The 23,587-nt window shown below is 32.5% G+C and overlaps 1 protein-coding gene across 6 annotated transcripts; it reads right to left on the bottom strand.

Moving 5' to 3' along the window:
* Window positions 1-11,315: 11,315 nt before the first annotated feature.
* LOC131639530 (uncharacterized) lies at window positions 11,316-16,135 on the bottom strand. 6 transcript variants are annotated; one of them, XM_058910018.1, is made up of 9 exons: window positions 15,938-16,135; window positions 15,781-15,834; window positions 15,129-15,262; window positions 14,000-14,068; window positions 13,686-13,776; window positions 13,404-13,514; window positions 13,204-13,324; window positions 12,508-13,099; window positions 11,316-11,480 (listed from the first exon to the last, which is right to left on the bottom strand). In XM_058910018.1, the coding sequence occupies exons 1-7, from the start codon at window positions 16,053-16,055 to the stop codon at window positions 13,296-13,298; spliced, it is 606 nt and encodes a 201-aa protein (XP_058766001.1). In that variant the 5' UTR covers window positions 16,056-16,135; the 3' UTR covers window positions 11,316-11,480; window positions 12,508-13,099; window positions 13,204-13,295. The 6 variants fall into 6 exon arrangements, with proteins under 6 accessions (XP_058766001.1, XP_058766000.1, XP_058766004.1 ...); XM_058910017.1 differs by having other exon boundaries at window positions 12,892-13,099; XM_058910021.1 differs by having other exon boundaries at window positions 12,508-13,017.
* Window positions 16,136-23,587: the final 7,452 nt, after the last annotated feature.

The following is a 23,587-nucleotide window of genomic DNA, read 5'->3' as shown; positions in this document are numbered from 1 at the left end:
GTCCTCTAAAAAACAGTTTTTTTCTTTTCTTCGACACTCTTTTAATCAGTGTCCGACACTCGTACGACACTCATACCACATATGTGTGACAACTCAGACAAATGTTTCATACAAAAATTTGTTTTTTTACTTTGCCTCAACACACGTTTATATATCTTTTTGGACAAATTTCACACACATCTAAAAAGGGTTAAACATGTATTGAAACAATGATATCAATAAAGAATTAAAGACATTAATTTTGATCAATATATAAAACTCAAATATTAACTTATATGTAGCAGTGTCGATGTCATATATTTTCAATATTATCGGTGTCGGAGTGTCCATGTCGTGTCCTGTCCTGGTGTCCATATCGGAGTCTGTACTTCATACATAATATGGTTTGCCTGTAATGGAAATTCTATATTAATAAATGATGTTCTAATTATGTGATGATAAAATCTCTAGTAAGGTTTGAGAATGGCAAGTCCTCTTATAAATTTCCTCCCTAACACCTCTAGTAAGATCCACAAGGGAATACTGAACAAGCCAAGCAACTTGGCTTATGCCTTCTTCAATAGAGACCCAAAGCTCTTTGCCTTTCTTACTGGTAGCAAATGTTTATTTTCCCGGTAATTTGTACGGAATCGAATAATCAACAACAACAAAGTTCCAATTATCAACAAGACGGATCCGCTCAGCCTGGATATCATACAATAAAAAAAGATGTCAAAGTAGTAGTAGTAGACATTACAGCAAAACATCAAGTAAATATGCTGCTATAGTATGCTCAGATTTTATAGTTGAGGGGCTGGCTGGTGTTATTCCAAAAGAGTCCAAAAGTATAGTCCCACCACTCAGCAACATCACTAAAAATTGCAATTAGTGTTATATATTATTTAATTTCACGATGTTGTTTTTATAACTTATTGTGTTTCTCTTACTTTTTGTACTTTTACAAATATTATTTTTTTTAGTCTTATTTATAATAAAAAATTATTAATTTTTTAATAAATTAAACAACTAGGGATAGTAAAGAGACATGTCTATCTTGTTTAGTTCTGCCTGCAAAAAATGGACAAACATAATTAAGGGTGCAAACATAAAACCTTAACTCGTCACGCAAAAAGATGAGGGTGGGACAGGGCAGACCCGCAGACACTAAAATTTTTAAAGTGCAAGCGGGTCTGATCCGTTTTATCATCCTAATTTAAATAATATATAGATCAGATCATTATCTATTTAATGAATTTAAAAATAATTTTTCTTATAAATATGTTCTGAGGTGTTAAGGAGCGCGAAAAGTCTAAATGTCTCGCATAATGCGCCTCTTCAACGTATCCCTCTAGTACACAATAGCCATTAACATGATATTCAGCACAAAATATCCTGACTGGATTAGCATTTGCAGGAGCTAGAGTTAAGACAATCAAATTCTTTGATAAAGCTTCAAGTTGTGCTAATAGAGCTAGTTGAAAATCAAACTCCATCGTACATGTCTTGAATAAAAAATAATATGTTGTATCCTTTACCTCGCATACACAATAGAAAATACCTTAGTAGAACAGAACCAAACAAAAATTGAATACGAATATAAAATCAAAAGAAAATAAAGTGACGAGAATTAAAATTAAAAAGTGTAGTACAAAACTTGGCCTATCGAAAGAATTCAGCAATCTCGGGCAACGACTCCAAAAAGTTGACGACAATTTAGCAAGTGTACTAAATGTATCGAAGTAAGAAAATTTATAAGTTCGTATCTGCATGGATTGTGCTATCTTAACAAAGTTTTGCATGCTATTGAAAGTAAATTTGGGGAGTTTTCAGGTTTGATTTGATAAAATAAGTGTGTAAACAAAATTGTTTGAAAAACTGATCAGATAAAGGTGATTACGCCTTGCTTCAAATCTCATATATATATATATATATATATATATATATATATATATATATATATTGATGCTAGCGTCTCTTTGCCTTAGATTGATTACTCATCAATCACGACAGTTTAACTTAGCTGTATACCCAATTCCTTGGTGTATACTTGACTATCCTACACTATAATTCTCTAACCCCTTAGGTCAAGTGGATCGTTAAAACAGACGTTATCAAGTGCGTTAAATCCTAAATTATAACTTACAATTTCTTATCCCTGATCAATTACTAAGTTGAACAGTTAATTTCGTCCAGATTCATAGAGTTATTGTCAGTAATCACTACGTGTCTAAGCTCATTATACGAGTTCTTCTACAAATTTAAAACAATGAACATAAAATTAACTGAATAATCAAATAAGCAAAGATTACAAAATATATACATGTGTCCCAACATGTTCATAATGGTTTATCTAGCAAGCCCTAACCAAAGGAAATTAGCTATTCTTCATAAAATTAATCATAACTAAGAGTTTAGAGTAATAATACATGAAACTCAATGTAGAATTAGGTTTTCAATGGAGGAAAACCTTGATCTCTATGATTTTTTCACTTCCTTGCCGTCAAAAATTAATTTATGCCAAAACCTTCTCTAGAAAACCAGTTTTTCATCTTTAAATACCTTGAAAACGCCAATGTTGTTGCCAAAGTGTGTATAGATGTTTCCATATGCGTATGGAATTTGCATAAATGTATGGCCATAAAGTTTTTCCACTTGTAAACCTACCAGATGTGTTTAGGGGTGTTTGGTACGTGTATGAGGGTGTTTGGTACGCGTATGAGGGTGTTCGGATTCTTCCATATATGTATGGACAGGGAGGGTTTCCACATGAAAACCTGCCAAATGCGTATAGGGACATCTAGTACGCGCACGAGGGTGTCTGGATACTTCCATATGTGTATGGACAAAAGAGGTTTTTCAGTTGCAAGCCTTCCAGATGCATATGGAAATATCTGTATGCATCTAGGAATGCGTAAAGGAATGTTCGTATGCATCTAGGAGTGTTTGGTGGAAATGGGAGTGTATGGATGCATATGGGATCGTCTGGATGCTTCCATAAGTGTATGGACATGTAGTTGCATCTTTTCTAGTTTTCCTCTTCATTTCAATTCATGAAACACATATCAAACCTTTCCTAAAATGTCATATTGCTTAGATAATATTAGAAACCTCATGAACTGATGAAACTCATGAAACTAAGTATAAATCAAGATCAAAACACTAAATAGTTATTAACTTTAATGAAAATGAACAAATATAACTTAAGAAAAGAATGATGAAGTTTACTATCATCAATGGTCATAAAGATGGTTGATGGGTACTCTATAAATCATGCTGAGGGACAAGATAATTCATGTAAAGGTTTTTTTAGATCACATGACATTTTTATGACATGGTTAGTAGTGATGTGTTGTTAGATATCACTCATTATTTATTATTTTAAATATGTGATTTAAAATAACTACTTATGTAATGAAAACCTACAAGGTCACACACATAAGTACAAATTGATGATAGATGAAATAAATAAGCGAAGCTTATTTGAATATGCAGTCTTACAACGCTCGAGCATCAATTAGATAAACATGATACATCGTAAGGTACAATATACTTAAGTGCAATACGGAACACCATAAGGTACAATATACTTAAGTAAAATAAGGAAATTTTAAGGTACGATGTACTAAATTTAAATACAAAGCACCGTAAGGTACAATGCTCTTAAGTGCAATATGGTACACCGTAATATTTAATGTGCTTAAGTGGGATTGACAACTTACATCCCACACAAGTAGTTTTATAAATATAACCAGGGCCGACCTAAGGTCACGGCAACCAGGCCTACAACCCAGAACCTAAAAAAAACAGGGCCTCAACATTTTGATTGATGAGCTTTTTGAATTATAATGTTAAAATATTATATACATTTTATGCTGAAAAAAATGTTCATGAAATACTTACAGCACAGTGGAAAGGCGTTTAGCTATGAAGTTTGTGTAGTGGGTTCGAGACCTGCATTCAGCTATTTATTTTAAATGATTTTTTAATCAAATATCAAAATTTTAAGGTTAGTTGCTCGAGTTTTTATCATGGGACTATTATTATTAATTGCCCTGAGCCTCTAAAGAGTCAAGACCGGGGGACCTGAATAGAACTCTAGTGCTGAAGTAATTGATGTTTGAAAGTTTTTTGTTTGTGAATCTCTCTCTCTCTCTCTCTCTCTCTCTCTCTCTCTCTCTCTCTCTAACTCAATGATTTTAACAAGTATGATTAATCATATAAGAAAATTTAGGTCGGACCTATATACAAAAGACAAAATTGAGAATTATACATGTCACCTCAGACTTAAACCTATCACATCGTATGAACTATACTTTTACTATTATATTCTAGAATAATATTTTCCCATTTTTAACGTGTTATTTATTGCCAATTTTTTTTATATAATATTAGATTTTTTGAGTTAATTAGAAGAAATATAGGATATTGTAATAAATACAAGATTTTTTGAGTTTAGTTGAAGACATACAGAATATTTAGCAAATATCTTATAGAAATGCGTTGTTCTCTAAAAATTATATGATTAAATACCAAATTTTTAAATACCCGATGTATTTATACTGGTGTTTTCAAAAAATTTGATAACCTATACTAAGTATTGAATATTTTGAAAAATCCGGTATATAATATTTTCCCGAATATTTAGAAATTCTGGTAGGCAGTGGGTTGTTTATAATGTTTTGTTTTTTAAATTATGTTCTTGACACTTTTAACAATACAACAACACTTAACCCGATAAAATATATACATATAATGTAAAATGTACTACCATATCAATACAAAACAAATTATGTTCACTTCCTAACTTTTTCTTCCCAGTGCCTTATACGTCCTACATATGTTGTTTCATATGCTCTTGCACCTTTAGTCAAATTCTATATCCAGCAGTCAGTGACGGGAGGCAATGGACAATTGAATTTTAACTTTACCTGGACTCAATGACCGTGTTAACAAAACCAATTGCAATAAGCTTATGTCTACATGCAGCCATGAACGAAGACATCATTAGTGGGAAGAAAGTGATGTTAAGTGTCATACCCCAAAATTTGCCCATACTATTTCTCCTATTCAAAATTCAAATCAAGGTACAAAGCTCAAAGACACCCTCTCCTAAACAAGGCTCAAAGAATTAGGGTTTTGTTGTTCTGAGGAAAAGTCAATGAACCAAAGGCTCCAAAGCATCCCATATGGTCTATGATACCCCACACTACTTCCATGACAAATCTCATGTCTCAATTCAAAAGATTGATCACTCAATTGCCCAGAAAGTCAACAGTCGACTGAGTTGACCTAAAAGTCAACTGTAGTCAAAGTACCGTCAAAACTCCTGATTTTTTGTCAACATCCGCATATTGAAGTATCATTCACCATTTGATCAAGAATTGATCATGGTTCATCAAGGAAAGATCAGAAATCAACAAATCCAAAAGTTTCTAAATTAGGGTTTTCATAGGAGAAAGTCAACTGAACTTTGACCAGCCATAACTCCTACATGGAACATCAAAAATTTTCCATCCACAGCTCATTTTGAAGGAAATTGGAGTCTCTAAAATTTTGTCTCTCACATGCCAAGTCTAAAAATGCTTCATTTGAGAGATATGGACCAAAACATTATAGGTCCTTTTCAAAAGTCAACCAAAAGTCATTTTCTTCAAAAGAACACACAAGGAGCATGGAAAATTATTTTAAAATGAGACCAAAAACATTGGTTAGAGGACTCTTTAAGGTTTCCAAAAAGTCCAAGAACTTGGAAAAATATTGAAGTATGAGGAAATGGAAAGGTGTACAAGTTCACTGTTTTTCAAAGGGTATGCATGAAGGAAAAGGTCCAAAATCCCAAATATTTCTAAATGGGCCTATTTTCTTTTCATCCAATCTTTATCTTAAGCCCATGCACGACCCAAAAATATATCTTTCCATTTTTTATTATTTTTATTGATTATTTTATGGTTTTTTCTCATTTAAATCATAATTTAATCATATAAATAGCAAATAAATGAAAGATATGATCTTGCTTTGATTCCAAGCCAAATATCAATCAATATATGTCCCAAATTCAATCAAATTTCGTGCACTTGATTATTGGGGGAATATTGGATCAATTGGGCCAAATTTAGAAAGATTTCATAATATATTTTCAATCAAATTTCTCCAACTTGCAAATTAAGCTACAAAGAGATTTGGCCCAAGTTATTCACCCTAATTCATCCTCTATAAGTACATAAACAAATTCAGATGCAAGGGTTACAAAAAAATATGCAGTGCAAGAGCCAAAACCGAGTCCAAAAATTCCAAGAAATCTCAAAATCATTTTTGGAGTTTGAGGCCAGTTCAAAGCATTGCAAGCGTTCCAAACGATTCTCAGGAGATCACTGAAGCTATTCCAATCCTCATACACAGGCCAAGCATCCAGAATCATCGCCAATTGCTCACGGTTTGCATCACCTTAAACTTGTTCGATTGGCATTATTCATGCATCATTAGCAGATTAAATTCATATATTTGTGCTTAATATTGTGTGATGATCAATTCTGGAAATTTTGTCGTGTTATTACGCTGTTTTGATGCAGGTTCTTTTTGACCAAATTAAGGCCATAATCAGGTTCGTAAGATTCATACGAACATGTTGGAACCCTTGCGAAAAATTTATGTGCATGTTTGGGCCTATTCGCTATTTTTCAGGTGTTAAAGAATAAGTTTTTATAGCGCTTTTGTGAAAAGCGCTGTTAAAAGGGATGGCCAGAGGTTGAAGACGATGCGTGTCACCTCCCCATTTGTCTGTTTGCGCGCGCAAGTGGTTTGGAAACAAGCAGACACGGTGCATTAAGACGCACGTTCTTGTGGTGTTCCCTCAGCATCCAGCCTTCAGATCTCGCTCCTCTTTGATCCAACGCATCTGGACGTGACAGTCCACCATGGACCACACACGCGCGCTACACTGGATTATTAGATAAGTTTTCTAATTTTTTATTTATTTTAATTATATAATCTCTTATTTACTTAATTCATTATTAATATATATATATTATATGAAAAATTTCCTTTTTCCATAAAATTGTCAAAACCTTTTTTTTTAACTTTATTTTATTTTTACTTTCGATTATCGATTATTCGATTTAATTTTTATTTGTTTTAAAATAGTTTAAAAATTGTTTAAATTGTTTTAAATTAATAAATTAATTTTGAATAATCAATTAAAATTATATTTTGGCATTCTAAAATCTATATTCTATTTTTTTCATCGATTTAATTAATTAATTGAAAAACCAATAATTAATTAAATAGATCATTTTTTTTTATTTATTTACGCCCGAATCAGGGTTTACGAGAATTTGCCATACACTGAAAAAATATGTCTTTGTGCATTTTTGCAGGGTTAGCAACAGGGTTTCTCCCGACGGTGCGTCACGCCTATTACGAAGCTAAGTCCCGATTTAACCCTTATTTAAATATTTGTTATTTTATTTAAAATTAGGGTTTGCCTTCAAAATATAATGAACTCTGCCTACACTCACCTCCTTTTATGTTTGCCTTTGCCAATTTTTCAGGGTTAACCTCGAGGCTACTCTCGACTACAAACCATATCAGATCAAATCAAAAGCTAAGTCTTACATCATATTTATTTAAAAGTTCATTCTATTTTATTTTGCTTTTTTTAATTAGGATTAACATTATCTGTCAACGAATTGATAATACACTCACCCTTTTATTTTTGTTTTCTCTTTTTTTAAATTTTTCAGGGTTAGCCAACCGCCAAAGCTTAATAGTCGGTAACCCTAAAACCTAACCTCTTTTATTTCTCTGCCTTTAATTATTACTTGAGTCAGATCCGCTGGTTTCTTTTTCCCCTCCCCATATTATTGCGTGGTTAGTAATCCTAGGGAGTGATAACCCTGAATTGAACTTAGAATAACTAATTATAAGATAACTTCTGAATTAATCACGTGATTGTTGCACCCACGCACCTTTTATGGTACCCCTCTTGTTGCCTGTTGCTTGTTGCCTTGTGTTTTTGCAGAATAGCCTTGTCCCTCGAATACGAGGATACCTCAGCCATGTTGCCTTGACTAATGCAAAGATCATAAGTCCCTAATGATGCTGCCTTCGATACACTAAATATGATCTCGTCCCTCGGAAGTTGCCTACGAAGGGCTGAGGTATCCTCTGGTTGCCTAACGAAGAAGGCTATTCTGATCTGTCCCTTAGACTACCTGCCCCTCTATGGCATGGGACAGTCTTAAGGCGAACGATAATTCGATGTCCCGTTAACATCCAAACGAAAGGCTTCCTGCCCTTTTATGGCATGGATAGACCCTTTCACCCTGAAAGGCTGAAGAACATTTTTCATCTAACCAGGTAATTGCTCCTAATTGCCTTGCTCTAAAAAATCTTTTTCTACACTTTTTTCATAAACCTTCAATATGGCTACGCTCATTTACGAGCTAAAGTCCGTATTCTCTTCTTCTACATTTCTTTCAAAAGAGCAAAGCAATTAAGAGCCCATGGATAACCATGGATGCAAAGGGTGCCTTATACCTTCCCTTTGCATAAATTACCCCCCGAACCTTGTTTCTTTATTTAAAAGGTTTTTCCTGTTCTTTTAGCCTTTCTGATGTTTTGGATGAAATAAAAGTCGGTGGCGACTCTTGCTTAACCGCGACATTTTCAATAAAGTCAGTTCACCGTATTACATTAAGGTTCTTAGACAACGAGTCCAATATGAATAGGGTGGTTAACTGACATGTCCACCCCATTTAGGCTTGCCCTGCAAATTCCCGCAAAAAACTAGGGAGGATGAGGTGTGGGCCTATAACCCTAGCATATAATTGCGTCTAAATTAAAGGCATGGAATCTTCGACCCCGTTCAAGTAAAGCTACATAAGCCCGGAAACCACAATTTCCATCTTGACACACATCAACAATGTCTTCAATGTACTCATGTAAGACAACAAGAAATTGAGACAAATAAAGATATTTTGAAGACTAGTTAGAGGGTTGACTTCCAGTTGGTTTTGTACATGATCTCTTTGTAGTATGACTTCCTTACAAGCCCTTAACATACTCTCGCTACAAAGGATCACGATGCACGTGACTCTCTAGACCCTTTTCACTCTTCTTATTTCCACTTTTGACTTGTACTTTACTTGTGACGGACACATAAAATTCGTGGATGATTGTGTTAGTTCCTGAATTTTTTTCTTCATCACCTCTAACCTAAAATATCCAATGTACTAAAATATCTCTTCAACTCTTCACAGTCTTCTTCTAAACTATAGTTAATACAACACATACTCCATTCGTAATAAAAGTATCTAAAAAAAATCAAATATATCTTGCTTCAAATTTTGAAAAAAAACATAAGAGTAATTTGAATTATTTAACAATCTTCTAAAATTTAGACAAAATAAAATTTGGTTTTTTAGAATTATTTATTGTTATCAATATATCTAGTTTAAAATTTAGACAATAAACATTTAATTTGTTTTATTTGTTTTACTTATATTTTAATAATTTTACTATTGAGTAAATGTTATATAAGGATAAATTATAAAAAAATTATTTCAAGATCCTACTACTAACAATTTTTTAGTAGAGATTTTAAATAAAAAAATTCAAATGAAAAATATATACTAGCATAATCTTCTTTATCTTATAAATTTAAGTTTTTTAGAAATATTTTTCCATCCAAGAAAAGCAATAGTTTTTAAAGAAAATATTTATTTTGGGCCTAAGCCTCAACGATTTTAACAAAATTAATTGATGATCGGTCATGTAAGGGAAATTTAGGCTGGGCATTTATACAAAAGATAAAACTAAGATTTGGACAAGTCACCCCACACATAAACCTGACACCTCACTAAGAATCGCATATGCCACCCGCACTCATTTTTTGTAGGGCGGGAAAATGTTTTAGGCCTGCACACTCAATAAAATTTGTCCTGTCCCACTAGTACAAAAATGTTAATTTACACCCGTTTTTTATTAAATTTACACCCATTATTTTTAATAAAAATCGGGTGTATATCCACAGGGTGAGAAATGTCTAACGAATTTACACCCGTTATTTTTAACAAAAATCGGGTGTAATTAGGCGTAATTACGTGTTTAATTACACCCTGTTTTAACAAAAATCGGGTGTAATTGGGCGTAATTACGTTTTTAATTACACCCTGTTTTAATAAAAATCGGGTGTAATTGGGCGTAATTACGTTTTTAATTACACCCTGTTTTAATAAAAATCGGGTGTAATTGAGCGTAATTACGTTTTAATTACACCCTATTTTAATAAAAATCGGGTGTAATTGGGCTTAATTACATTTTAATTACACCCTATTTTAATAAAAATCGGGTGTAATTGGGCTTAATTACGTTTTAATTACACCCTATTTTAATAAAAATCGGGTGTAATTGGGCTTAATTATGTTTTAATTACACCCTATTCTAATAAAAATCGGGTGTAAATATATTCTTAATTACCCCCTATTTAAGTAAAAATCGGGTGTAAATACGCCATTTATAAATGAACAATTATATCTATTTACACCCTATTTCATAAACACCACTTAGTTATATTTTATTTTCAGTCATAATATTGTAAATACTATAAAATCATACACATAAAAATCATATTTTAACTAAGTCAAAATATTTTTAATATTAACCAAAAAGTATACAAAATCATGTACAGTCATAATATTTCAAGTATTATAAAATCATACACATAAAAATTATATTTTAACTAAATCATAACACTTTCTTCATATATAATTTTACGCCATGCTTGACGGTTAGCTTCGGTGTTCTCTAGTCGAATTGAATCCAACTACTTTCCACATGTAGCATTGGATTCATCCATGGCCAAAATACCACGTCCTGGAGAAGCAATTGTTTTCTGTATCCAAAAAAACAAGACACAAGAAATTATTACAAGAGCCACATGTATCAATGGTAACCATACCGAGCCGTTGATAGTGCCCCTCCGAGAATATGACGAAAATGCCCGTTCAAGAAACACAGAACGAGGACTATCAAAATCACTAGTTGTCTTAGAAGACCTATTCCTTGAGTGAGCTACAGTATGAGTATCTACACAACAATGTTAAACCCATTAATTTATTATCGTTTCCTCTTTCTCATAGAGATAACTTAGTTATATAAACTAAAAACAAAATCCAAAATTCTACATTTCTTAAACAAATAAGAAAAGGAAAAAGAAAAGGAAAGAACAAAAAAAGTAATAATTATAAGATGCTAATTCTACTATCAGAAAAATGCATAATATTCTGAATTGATGAATATATAAAACGATAAAAAAAATAATCAGGCATAGAAATTACCAGTGTGATTAGATGAAGATGCAAAATGGTGGGCTGAACTAGTAACACTTCCATTACTTCTCAACCATTGTGGAACTAAAGCACGTTCACTTTTCACAAACCTCTTTTGTAGTATTTCTTCCAGAAACAGCCTAATTTTTCTGACCCACGGCAGTTGTTAAGCCACTGGAGCAATGTGATGTATCAGATGAAGATCAAAGTTGAAAGAACACGGTTTTCAAACTAAATCTCTAGGTAAAAGAAAGTAATAACATGTATAAAAATGATGAATAACGATATTGATATTTGGAGATACTGATACGGTCATGTCGAGCCGAACTATTAATCAATAGTTGTTAAATAAATGAGTGAGCCGAACTGAAAGTTATGATCATATCCAAAATAATGAATAGGTGATATAATAATGACTATTCTTCAAATCAATTGGCTAGTTGTCAAATCAACAAGTACTATTAATCAAAAAGAAAAGAAAAAGAAAAAAAAAATCAACAAGTATTAATTCGTAAACAAGTTGAGAGAGTTCAAACTACCATATCTCTATGTCTATTAATACTCTAATCTAAAATATATAGCTATTAATACACTTGTTATAAAGATTAGGAATACAAGTACTAATATTAATTTTTGTCAAAATAGTATAGACATCAAAATAACTATCTTAAGCGCTTTAAAAAAGCAAAGCATCTAAAATGACTTATTGTTGTACAATCTCTTTGAGGAATTGAGTTGCTGGAACAAGTGAGGTGATTAATTTCATCAAGGTTACTTATTGGAGGTGTATTATTATATGTAAGGATTTATGGGTAGCTAATTTATATTTTAATTATTGAATAAATTAAAGTTAACTATATTTAATTGCATGGTATCCATAATTTGTACCCTTTTCTTGAAGATTGGTCAACCAGAATCCATACCTGTTTCTATATTTGGGTTAGATTTGTGATATTATGATAATTATGAACTAAATATATCAACGTGACAGCTAACTAAATGAAAGGGAAAGAGCATGCTGATGAGCCACACAATGAAACGTGCAAAATCAACACTCTACATGTCCTAACTAACCACTAGACATTTTAACAACTAACTATTACTAATAACTTTGGTATTGACCTGAGTTTTAATACTACTGGTATAAAAGTTGTTCCCATCGAAAAGCGATACATCCAAAGCAATTACTACTACTTCATACCTGTAGGTGTTCGGAGTTATATCATGTCATGTTTAATTGTGTTAAATTTAAGGGGTGTATAAGTTAATTGTGTTAAATAACCCAATAGCAGGCATGGCAAAACAAGAAAGATAAACATAAGCTGCAAAGTAGCACCATCAGTATCACATATTAGTACACAGGAAATAATAGATATGAAAGAAGCACAATACTCTGAGTTCTATGTCTCTCTTTCAGCCCTCTCATCATTCTGAGAACAAAAGGTGAGTCTCTTATCTCTAGATATATAGCTACAAAGCTTCTTATCTCTAATCACAGTAGAGGTTATATATACTATAGAAAAAGAAAACATGCATTGCAAGATGGAGTGCACCTAGATACAATGAAAATGGATAGAATTATTACGTTGTTGTGTTTGTCGCTGTGATGACTCTTGTTCCCTCCCCACCTGGAGCAAATGGATAGAAATGTCTGTCTATCAATATCTAATCTAATTGACTGCACAGACAGTGCAAACTGCTCTTCTGCAACCTTTAAATTGTTCAAGTATGGCTTTACTAATCTTGATGCTAATTTTTCCGTGATTCCATCACTCGAAACAAGCAACTCACATCTGCCAATTTAATATAAAGAGAAACAACAAAACATGATCTTAAACACTAACTAGCAGAAAAACAATGAAACATAATCCGAAAATCCAACGAATCATATACATACCTTGAACGCTTCGGAAACAATTGCAACACGGCATAGTCAAGAAGAGTGTCAGACCTCATTTTCATCTATTTAAGGTAACACTGCACCACTCTTCAGATCATTTCAATTTTCACAATCATTTCTGTATAGAACCAATCATAATCAGCAAAAATGCATACAAGAAATCCCATTTCCTACAACTTAGATAACAGTATGCTCACTTTTTTTCACTCTTGAAGTTTTTGATTTACTTTTACTTTTGGGCTTTACTGGTGATCTCATTTGAGTTTGAGTACACACTGTAATCTTCTTTACAGAATTCTTCACGTTTTCTGTTCAGAAAAGAAAAAAAAAAGTATACTTAATATCACTTTTAAGTTCTCAAATAAAATTAAGAACACAATCAATATTCTAATTTCCTTCTAAGTTTTGACCAGATATAAAGAGGCGTAAAAATGCCGCATTGAATGAATATTGTTCATGGAGTTGGTAAATTCCCAAACCTGCATTATCATCGTCGCTGTCTTGTTCACTTTGTTCGACAGTACTTGGTTTAAGTTGAAACCCTTCCCAATCTATATCCTTTGGTAAGATCTGTTGGCATTCATTTTGGAACAAATATAAAAAGATATTCATCAAAATCTATAGATCAATATTCATTACAAAATCTACTTGATCATTGTTCATTACTTAAACTCAGGACTAGAGCCTAGCAATAGTAGTTTATCATCATGAGATGCAAATGGACTTAAAACTGCAATACACTAGTCAAATTTGTTTGCTGCTGATTCATTGAATGTAACAAAAATGGAAATACCTTTTTCATATCAACCCAACAGGAAAACTCTTTCGGTGTATTAGCAGCATAGATCACTTTATACATTCCCTGCAAAGAATAAAATTAAGATTTTGACCAATTTATAATGCATACAATTTAAGAAGAAAAATAGAAATTCGCAAAATAACATCAGGAATGCATAACAAGGCATCAATTTTTTCTCTCCTAGCTATTTTTTTCCTTTTCTATTTCATCAATTCATTACCAAGTCACATGTCTAAACAATAAATGAACTCCAAATTCTTCACAATCAATCCTAAAGCCCCATAAAAATTTATATGTTGGGATCTTGAGCAGTCATGCATGAGGTCATTGTTTGCTTTAAAGTTCTAACATTATAGGAGATATATGACCACATCTTATCTAAAATAGTACCATTGAATGTTTCTTCCTCACACTCTAACACATAGTCTATTACATATGCTACTGCCGGTGTTACACAGCATATACTAAAAAAAGGTGTAACATCACATATATATTCAATTATAACCTATAACTAAACTATAAGCTATTCTTTTCATGTAATCAACCCCAACCAAGACATAAACAACAGTTTCATAAACTCTGTCATCAACATACGAAGATCTTTATTCTATACTCTCCAAAACTTACCTAAGATTCTGATCATCCACTTCAGTTTCCATGGACTTAACCCTGCTTTCTATTAACTTCACATTCAGATTCCAGTTTCTCAATTTTGAACTTCAATATACACCTCAAATTTTGAACTTCTATTTTGAGTCCCAATAGAAAAGGTAGAAACAATCAGGTCCTCTCTTTTCTTCACATCCACCTTAAATTCTAATTTTATGTTGAGAATGTAAATAGTTTTTCAGCATGCATGTCAATGATGTCATAGCAGAAATAAATTGCTAAATCTAAGTGTATTTGATATAAACTGTTTATATTTTCCTAAATGCCAAAACAATAACTGATGAAACCAAATATACCATGCATTCTACTAGAAAGGACCATTGATTACAATTTACAATAGAAAAAACAAAAACCAAGTTCAGTCATAAAAAGTTAGATTCATCATCCTTTCAGTTTCACATTGTAAATGGAAATAACTTTAACAAGATCTATCAATGGACACAATCCTATTTACCTGCGTAAGTCTGGATGAATCAGACTCCAAGGCAGCAAGCTTTTTCTGGTTTTCCAGTATCGTCGAGCATATCTCAACCTTAGACTTATTCATCTTCTCCGTATCTCCAACCACTTGCGCAATTTCAGATTTCACTGCTTATAATAATCACGAGAATGTTAAAAATGTAAGAGATCACAAATCTACAGAAAATTACATTCTGAGATTCTAATTCCATATAGTTACAAAACTTTGTTTGTTTCACTTCTTAGACTCTAAGCCGTGTTTGGATCAACAAAAATGACGTTAAAAGTTAAAACTCAACGCGAATTTGAACTTAAACTGAACAGCTCTGCATATGATAATAAGAAATTTAGATGTATGAGATTCCAAATCTATCAATACTCTAGCAATTTCGATTGTTCAGATCTTGGATAACAGACATTGTTTAGATAGATGAAAAAGATATTGAAATACAGTGCGAATTTGAAGGAAAACTAAACCGCTGCATATGATAGCGATGAATTTCGATGTATGCGATATCAAATCTACGAATACTATATCGTTCATACAATATATTCAGCAAACTTTGATTGTTTCACTCCATAGACTATAAACAGTGTTTGGATCCATGAAATAAGCACGACAATTCGACGCGAATCTGAGATTTAACCTGAATTGAAATCGCTTTCCAAAGTGTGGATGTTTGTCATCTGCATTTGCTCTTCTGCAGAAATCCATGCCAATTGAAATTTCACATAAGATTAACCCTATACAATTAACCTAAACCTAATTACATGAAAATAAATCGAAAAAACTCAAATCGGCACCTGATACGACAAGCCCAAAGTGTTGAAACGATCTTGGATCCCAAAGAAGATTGAGAAAAGCGCTGAAGCGATGATGAAAGCCCTTGTAACAGGAGCATTTGCTGTGACACACAATCATAAACAAGCATTTGAATGCGAATCGAATAAGGGAATATTTGGGAAGACTTTGTTTCAGAGAAGGTTAGAATTTTAGTGTTTGAGAAGGAGAATGGAAGATTTGAGAAGAATAAACCTGATGTAATATAAAATTTATGTTTAGAAGAGTTTTGTTGAAAATTGGGTTTAGAAAAACTTGATTGCATTTCACTGCTATGAAATTAGATTAAACATTCAATTTTGATAAGAGTTTTGTTCAATCCTACAAAATTAAATTATTTTTTTCAGTCAGTTAATATTTATTAATTTGTTAATAATGTTTAAATTATTCTATTCACTTAAGAAATTTAAGCTCATTAATTTGTATGTAATGTTTAAATTATTTATTAATATGTCATTATATATTTTGAGTTATAAAATTAAATAAATTTTTTTAGTTTATATAAATTTACACCCATTTTTTAATTTAACGGGAGTAATTGTGATTTGATTATAGTAATATTTTTAATTTACACCCGATTTTAAAAAATAAGGTGTATATTGTCACCTGATAATGTTTAAAATGACACTTTATTTACAAAATTGCCACCACATTTTTTATTTACACCCTTTTTTAGTATATTGGGTGTAAATTTTAAAATTATATTAATCTTTTTGTACTAGTGTCCCACCCTTTTTTTGCGGTCTCTTGCAGCGGGGCGGGCGTGCATGTTTGCCACCCCTTTGACCTATTTTACTGTTATGTCCTTGTATAATATTTATGGGTTTTAAAAATGTGTTTTCTATTATCGAATTTTTCTATGTAATATAATATTGTAATAAAATACCGAATTTTTCGAGTTTAGTTTAAGAAATACCGGATATTTAACAAATATCCAAAAAAAATGCATTTTTTTCTAAAAGTTGTATGATTCAATATCATATTTTTAAAATACTCGGTGCATTTATCCGGTGTTTTTAAAATATTTGATAACCTATACAATGAACATGATATTTTGAAAATTTTGATATATACCAAATTTTTCGAATATTTGGAAATTTTGGCAGTCAGTGTGCTTCTTTTAAAAGTTTTGTTTTTTGAATTAATTTTTTGTCATTTTTAACAAAACAGTATGACAATATTAACATATTGTATCAAAAGTATCTTTACAGTAACAACTAACCAGATAAAATATATACATATTATGCAAAATATACTACAATATCAATACAAAACAAATTATGTTGACTTCCTAATTTCTTCTTCCTAATGCCTTATACATTTCGCATATGTTATTTCCTATGCTCTTGAACCTTCACTATAGTTCTGTCTCCAGCGGTCAATGAAAAGAGGAAATGGACAATCGGGTTTCAACTTCACTTGAACCAAATGACTGTTTTTAACAAAACCAAATGTATTAAGCTTTTTTCTACTCTCATCCATGAATGGAGATATCACTAGTGGGAAGAAAGTAATGTTAAGATTCTTGTACAATGAGACCAATATGACTAGGGTTAGAAAATGGGCATGCTCGCCCCACAAAAGCCCTAAAAAAATAAGGCGGGACGAGGCTAGCATAGTAAAGGGTGCGGGCCTAAGACCTTGGACCTCCCCGCACTAAAAGTAAGGGCGGGGTGGGGCAGGCCCGCGCGTACAACACCTTGTCCATGATCTATTTATAGTCTGACTTCTCTACAAGCCCTTAGCATACTCACACTACGAAGGATAACAACGCACATGAATCTCTAGGCCCTTTTTACTCTTCTTATTTCCCCTATGTGGCTTGTACTTTACAGGTGGTGGGCACATGGAATTTGTGGATGGATGTGCTAATTCCATAACTTTTTTCTTCATCACCCTCTAACATAGAATATCTAATATACTAGAATTCCTCTTCAACTCTTCACACTCTTCTTCTCAATCCAACTATGTCCTACTATCTTCGTGAGTAACTTCATGATCTTCAATGGTTAATTTCTTCCAAAACAAATGAATCGATTTTAATGGAACATGCTCACCTTGTATTTGAAGACTGACAATTTGACATTCACAAGGTATCCCATGTGTTGTTCTAATGAAGAAACCACATGCATCTTTTTCAGAACCAACAAAATTTACTCTTTCCTGCACCTTTCCAACGTGTTGTATACATTGTCTTGAAACGAAGTCGTGCAATTTAGAGTAAAATAGAGTGTTATACCGATGCTTAATGTTGGCAATACTTTTTGAAATGATAATTTGATTGAACGTAGTTGCAACTTCAACATGGTGTTCACAGCATCACAACTTTTACATAAATCTCCTTGGCTAGTAGTCAACATGTTTTTTAGTCTCCAATGAGCATCCTTAATCCAAAAAACTATAAATAGAAAAGGATGTTATAGATGTATCATTGGTAATGTAATACAATCAAATCAACATTGATGTGCGTGTTTGTTGTTATTTTCTCTTAATGAGTGACGCTATTAGTCCATGCAACAACAAACCTTTCTTTTTAGGGTGTCAATCATGTTTCGTGTAGATACTGAAGATATAAAGGAATATCGACACATACTACTTCTAAATGTTTCAAGTGTTCCACAAACTGAAACTCCATATTCGAATACATGATTTTTTCTATAGATCTATAAAATGCTCTTGCATATTAGATTCCACATACTCTTTACACTTTATACTAACATTTTTTATATGGAATAAACACAGAAAATGAGTTGAGTTTGGGAACACTACTTCCATGGAATTCTTCAATGCAAATTCCCGACCTATCACCATAACCTCTGGTAGCAACTTCTCGGATGCAAATAATTAATTCATCTTCTTCAGTGTTTATGTGAAGTTTTCCTCTCTTTTATGTTCCAAATAGGCAATTCCAACTGAAAACAACAATCTCAAATATTGGGAGTTAGTACCTATTTGTTTTATTTGTACTGTCAAAAATATTAAATTTAATCAACAGTTTCCCTTAATCAAATATAGGAAAAGTTGCATTTTTTTTGGAAGGCAATACCTGTTAGCTTTGTAGGTACAATCAAAATTTAACACCAAATGAAACATGTTCAACAACTTCATTGAATTAGGATGCATCCAAAAAGTATCAACAACAACATTTGATTTGGTCCTATTTTTGAACTAGTACGTGTATTTCTCTTCATGAATTAGCATTAGCAGATGTTACATTTCAGTCAATGGACCTTTCTTGCTCGTCCGATATGTAGATCTTGCCTTATACATTCTATCTTTCAAAGCAACAACTTTTTACCTCGAAGCCATAGTGTATTTTGTCATGTCATTCACCGTTTGTCTTTCATTATCTTTTAAATGGCATAAGATTTCATGGCTATCTAAATCCGTAGGTAGTTTATGATTGCGAAACCCACACCTTACCATCACCTTCCAACCGCTACCATTTGGCACAGATCTCAGCATAAATAAACATTTAACTTTCATACTATAACTGCCTTCAAGGGAATTCTTCTTTTTGTAGTTTCCTCCTCTCTCACAACCCATAATCAATTTATTTTTCTTCCCTCTAGTCCCATATGTGGTATTAGAATAAACACTAACAACAATTATACCATGTTGTATACCAATGGACTTTGCCTATATTAACACGTCAACTTGGGAGGGGAATATATGTCATTTACAACATATAAAGAATGAATTATCAATGACAAAGATACTGAAAGTCTATTAAATTTTGAACACAATAAAAACAAAACATGCAAGTAAAATATACAGCATCAATGGTGAAAAACTGCGTAAAATATATGGAGGAACCATCAGGATCTGGACTGCACAAATCAAGAATTTTGAACTAATGGATTTTTTATTCAAGGCAAAAAATCGAGTATACAGGAATTTTCACAAAAATCCATATTTTTTATGTTTATTGGATTTTTAGAGGAATTCGATAAGAAAGACATGATTCCCGTGAAATACTGGATGTTTGTTTTTTTGGAAAAATGTGGAATTACCACGTCGAATTTATAAAAAAAAATCGGTAAAAATCCCCAGAAATACCCGATTTTCTAAAAAAATGCAACATTTTTCCAAATAATACCTGAATTTAGAAATATATGCCAAATATTCATAAAGTTTTTTCAAAAATTCGGTAAAAATGCATCGTTTCACCCATTCTGAAATATTTTGTACCAAATTTTGTTAGAAGTATCAGATTTTTCAAAATTTACAACTTCTCAAGAGTAAATTTTTGTGACCAAATGTAAATTTTTTATAGGTAAATAATAAGAAGAGCATTTTAGTCAAAATGAATACGCGAGGGAGGGGGTGCCAAGTTTAAGTATGGGGGTGGCAAGTAAAAATCTCGATAAAACTATGAGAAAAATCTACCAGGCAGCTCATCAAAACTTGGCACCCCACATACCAATGATTTTACCTTAATATCCATACACCATTAAAATCAACATATTTTGGATTTTTTAAAAAAAAAACTCGTGTTAGCTCGAAGATTTTGGGGAAAATATCGAAATTTTACACTTAAGTAACGTTTTCTATTTTATTTATGAGTTTTTGCAGAATATTTTCCCAAAATACCAGATTTTCCACATAATACATGGATTTTAATAGAATTTTGAAAATTGGCCGTATCAAATTTATGAAGTTATACCGGAGTTTTTTCCTAATATCCAATATAATCAATTTTTTGATGAATTTTTACCACTTTCTTCAAAGTATTTGGCATATTACTATATGTTTTTAGCGGATTTTTAAAATAGTCAATATAAAGCTATGCAGTTTAACATGATTTTTTAAAAATTTTGATATGGTTAAAAATTTTGGTGATCGAATATTTTTAAAAGTTCCGTACGCATAGGGGAATGGCTGTATTTTTTAAATATCCGGTTAGACAATAGAGTTTTTTATTTTTGTTTCGTTTTGTTTTTGTTTTGTTGTGTTTAGCAAGGAGAAGAGGAAGAAATGGAAATATTATAACTAGAATGAATGAGAGACCTGTTTCAAAAGGATTCGATGGAGATGTTACTAATGATATTAGTTAATTATTTTTGGTTGTTTTGACTATTTTATTTTGAACTGAATTATATTTAAACTGTAACTTAACTTGGCATTGAATGATATGAAATTAGTATCACATTAGTGTAGCAACATGCTTAAAAATTTACGTTCAAACGAGTCGCCGCTCAATTTATTTGGGCAAGTGAGAAACCCATAAAAAAAGAGAGATTTTGGGTAAGTAGGTAAATTAGGCAAAGGGAAGGTGTTAGGCACCCTTTGCCTCCCTTGTACTCAAGGGGACCCATTTAGCCTTTAGGTTTTATAAAAAAGTTTTGACAATTGTTGACTAATATATTAAAAATAATATGCCCTTTGGCCAAAAGGGTAAAACCTCAAAGATTTTAATAGAGTCATTGTCAGATCGAGACAACAATGGCTAGCCAAAGACCATGTATGGCAAAAAGGGGCGAAAGACCATGTATGGCAAAAAGGGGCCATTGTCAGATAGAGACAACAATGACCAAATGGCCAAAAGCCAAAATACGTGTATAGTAAAAAGATAGGCCATTGTCGAATCGAGACAACAATGGCCATAACAGATAGGGCCACCAAAGGTTAAAACCATATATAGTAAAAAATAGACCATTGTCAGATCGAGACAACAATGGTCAAAGGCCAATGGCCAAGTATATAAAAATACGGCCTCAATGCGTCATCATTAGCCAAAAACCTTTAAAAGATAAAAAAATATTGTAAAGAATTAAAATTCAACAGAAGCCTCAAATATTCATCATTGGCCAAAACAAAGATTTTTTTTAAAAGGGGGGCCTCATAGGTAATCATCGGCCAAAAAGTTTGAGTGATTTGAAAATTGCATTTGAAAGGGGAAAGGGTTTTTCAGCCATTGTCATTTAATCGACAACGACATGTTAGGGTTGTTCAAGACAACCCTAAGACAAACCCTCGGATGGAGAAGAGAAGCGTAGTAAAAAACGTAGAAAAAGTTGAAAAAAATGTTTTAGAAAATTCTACGTGAAAGTGAAAAAAGGTCCCCTAATAGGATTGTCAAAGGTCCTATTTATAATGGGAAATTTAGGTTAAAAATCCAAAATCGAAATAACCCATATCCAAAAGCCCAACAGCCCATTTTTTGAAAATTGGCAAAAATAGGAGAAAATGTGTGAAAATGTTACTTATGGGATTCGAACCCACGACTTCTTATTTGCAAGCCTTGCTTCCTTACCAATTGTGCTATGTTATTTATTTGTAATAAAAAGCCAATTGAAAGTGTATGAAGCATAGACAAATATTTTCTATTTATTAAAATATAAATAGTTTAAGAGTAAACTATTATATTTTTGATAGAAACAAATAATTACAAAATCCAAAATATTGTAGATAAACCGAGGAAGTTTATAAAACCCAAGTTTAAAAATAATTTTGAATCCTAAAATTGGACCTCATATTCTTATGAATAATAAGCCCAATTAAATACACACTTTTACTTAATGTATACCCCTATCTTTTGAATTGGACAATTTAGAGAATGGTTAATCTTTTGAAATGGGCTTGCCAATCAAGATGTCAAGTCCACTAGTTTGATATACACCCCTTGTAGAAGTTGTACTACGTCTCAGTTAATAAAATGTAATAGCAATAGGGCAAATTTTGGGGTATGACAGTTGCCCCTATTTAATTATTCTTAGACTGAATGGCGTGAGAATGTGCAGGTCTCACGCCTTTCGGATCGAAGAGTTATTAAATAATGGAAGACCCCTGAATTTTCCGATAAAAATAACCTGCTAAAGCCTAGAGATTAACATAGCAAGTGCTCGATGATGCATGTGTTTAGTTGCGTGCTGTGTAGTTTTGTTTTAACCTGTGATTAGGCGTTTTACCTGTGAATAGGTGCCTTTGGCCTGTGAATAGGCATTTTACCTGTGAATAGGTGCCTTTGGCCTGTGAATAGGCGTTTAGCCTGTGAATAAACGTTTTACCTGTGTATAGGTGCTTTTGGCCTGTGAATAGGCGTTTTACCTGTTAATAGGTGTTTTTGGCCTGTGAATAGGCACTTATCATGTGAATAGGCGTTTTACCTGTGAATAGGTGCTTTTGGCCTGTGAATAGGCGCTTAGCCTGTGAATAGGCGTTCTTGACCAGTGAATAGGTGCTTTTACAAGTGAATAGGTGCTTTTACCTGTGAATAAGTGCTTTTACCTGTGGATAGGTATCTTTGGTCTGTGGATAGTCGTTTAGCCTGTGAATAGGCGTTCTTGACCTGTGAATAGGTACTTTTACCTGTGAATAGGTATCTTTGGCCTATGAATAGGCGCTTAGCCTGTGAATAGACGTTCTTGACCTGTGAATAGGTGCTTTTACTTATGAATAGGTGCGTTTACATGTGAATAGGTGCTTTTACCTATAGATAGGTATCTTTGGCCTGTGGATAGGCCTTTAGCCTGTGAATAGGCGTTCTTGACCTGTGAATAGGTGCTTTTACCTGTGGATAGGTATCTTTGGCCTATGGATAGGAGCTTAGCCTGTGAATAGGCGTTCTTGACATGTGAATAAATGCTTTTACCTGTGGATAGGTACCTTTG

Source organism: Vicia villosa, unplaced genomic scaffold, assembly GCF_029867415.1.
Source record: "Vicia villosa cultivar HV-30 ecotype Madison, WI unplaced genomic scaffold, Vvil1.0 ctg.002683F_1_1, whole genome shotgun sequence".
NCBI classification, from domain to species: Eukaryota; Viridiplantae; Streptophyta; class Magnoliopsida; order Fabales; family Fabaceae; genus Vicia; species Vicia villosa.
The sequence above is the reverse complement of the archived record's forward strand: the minus strand, read 5'-3'. Positions and strand labels throughout refer to the sequence as shown.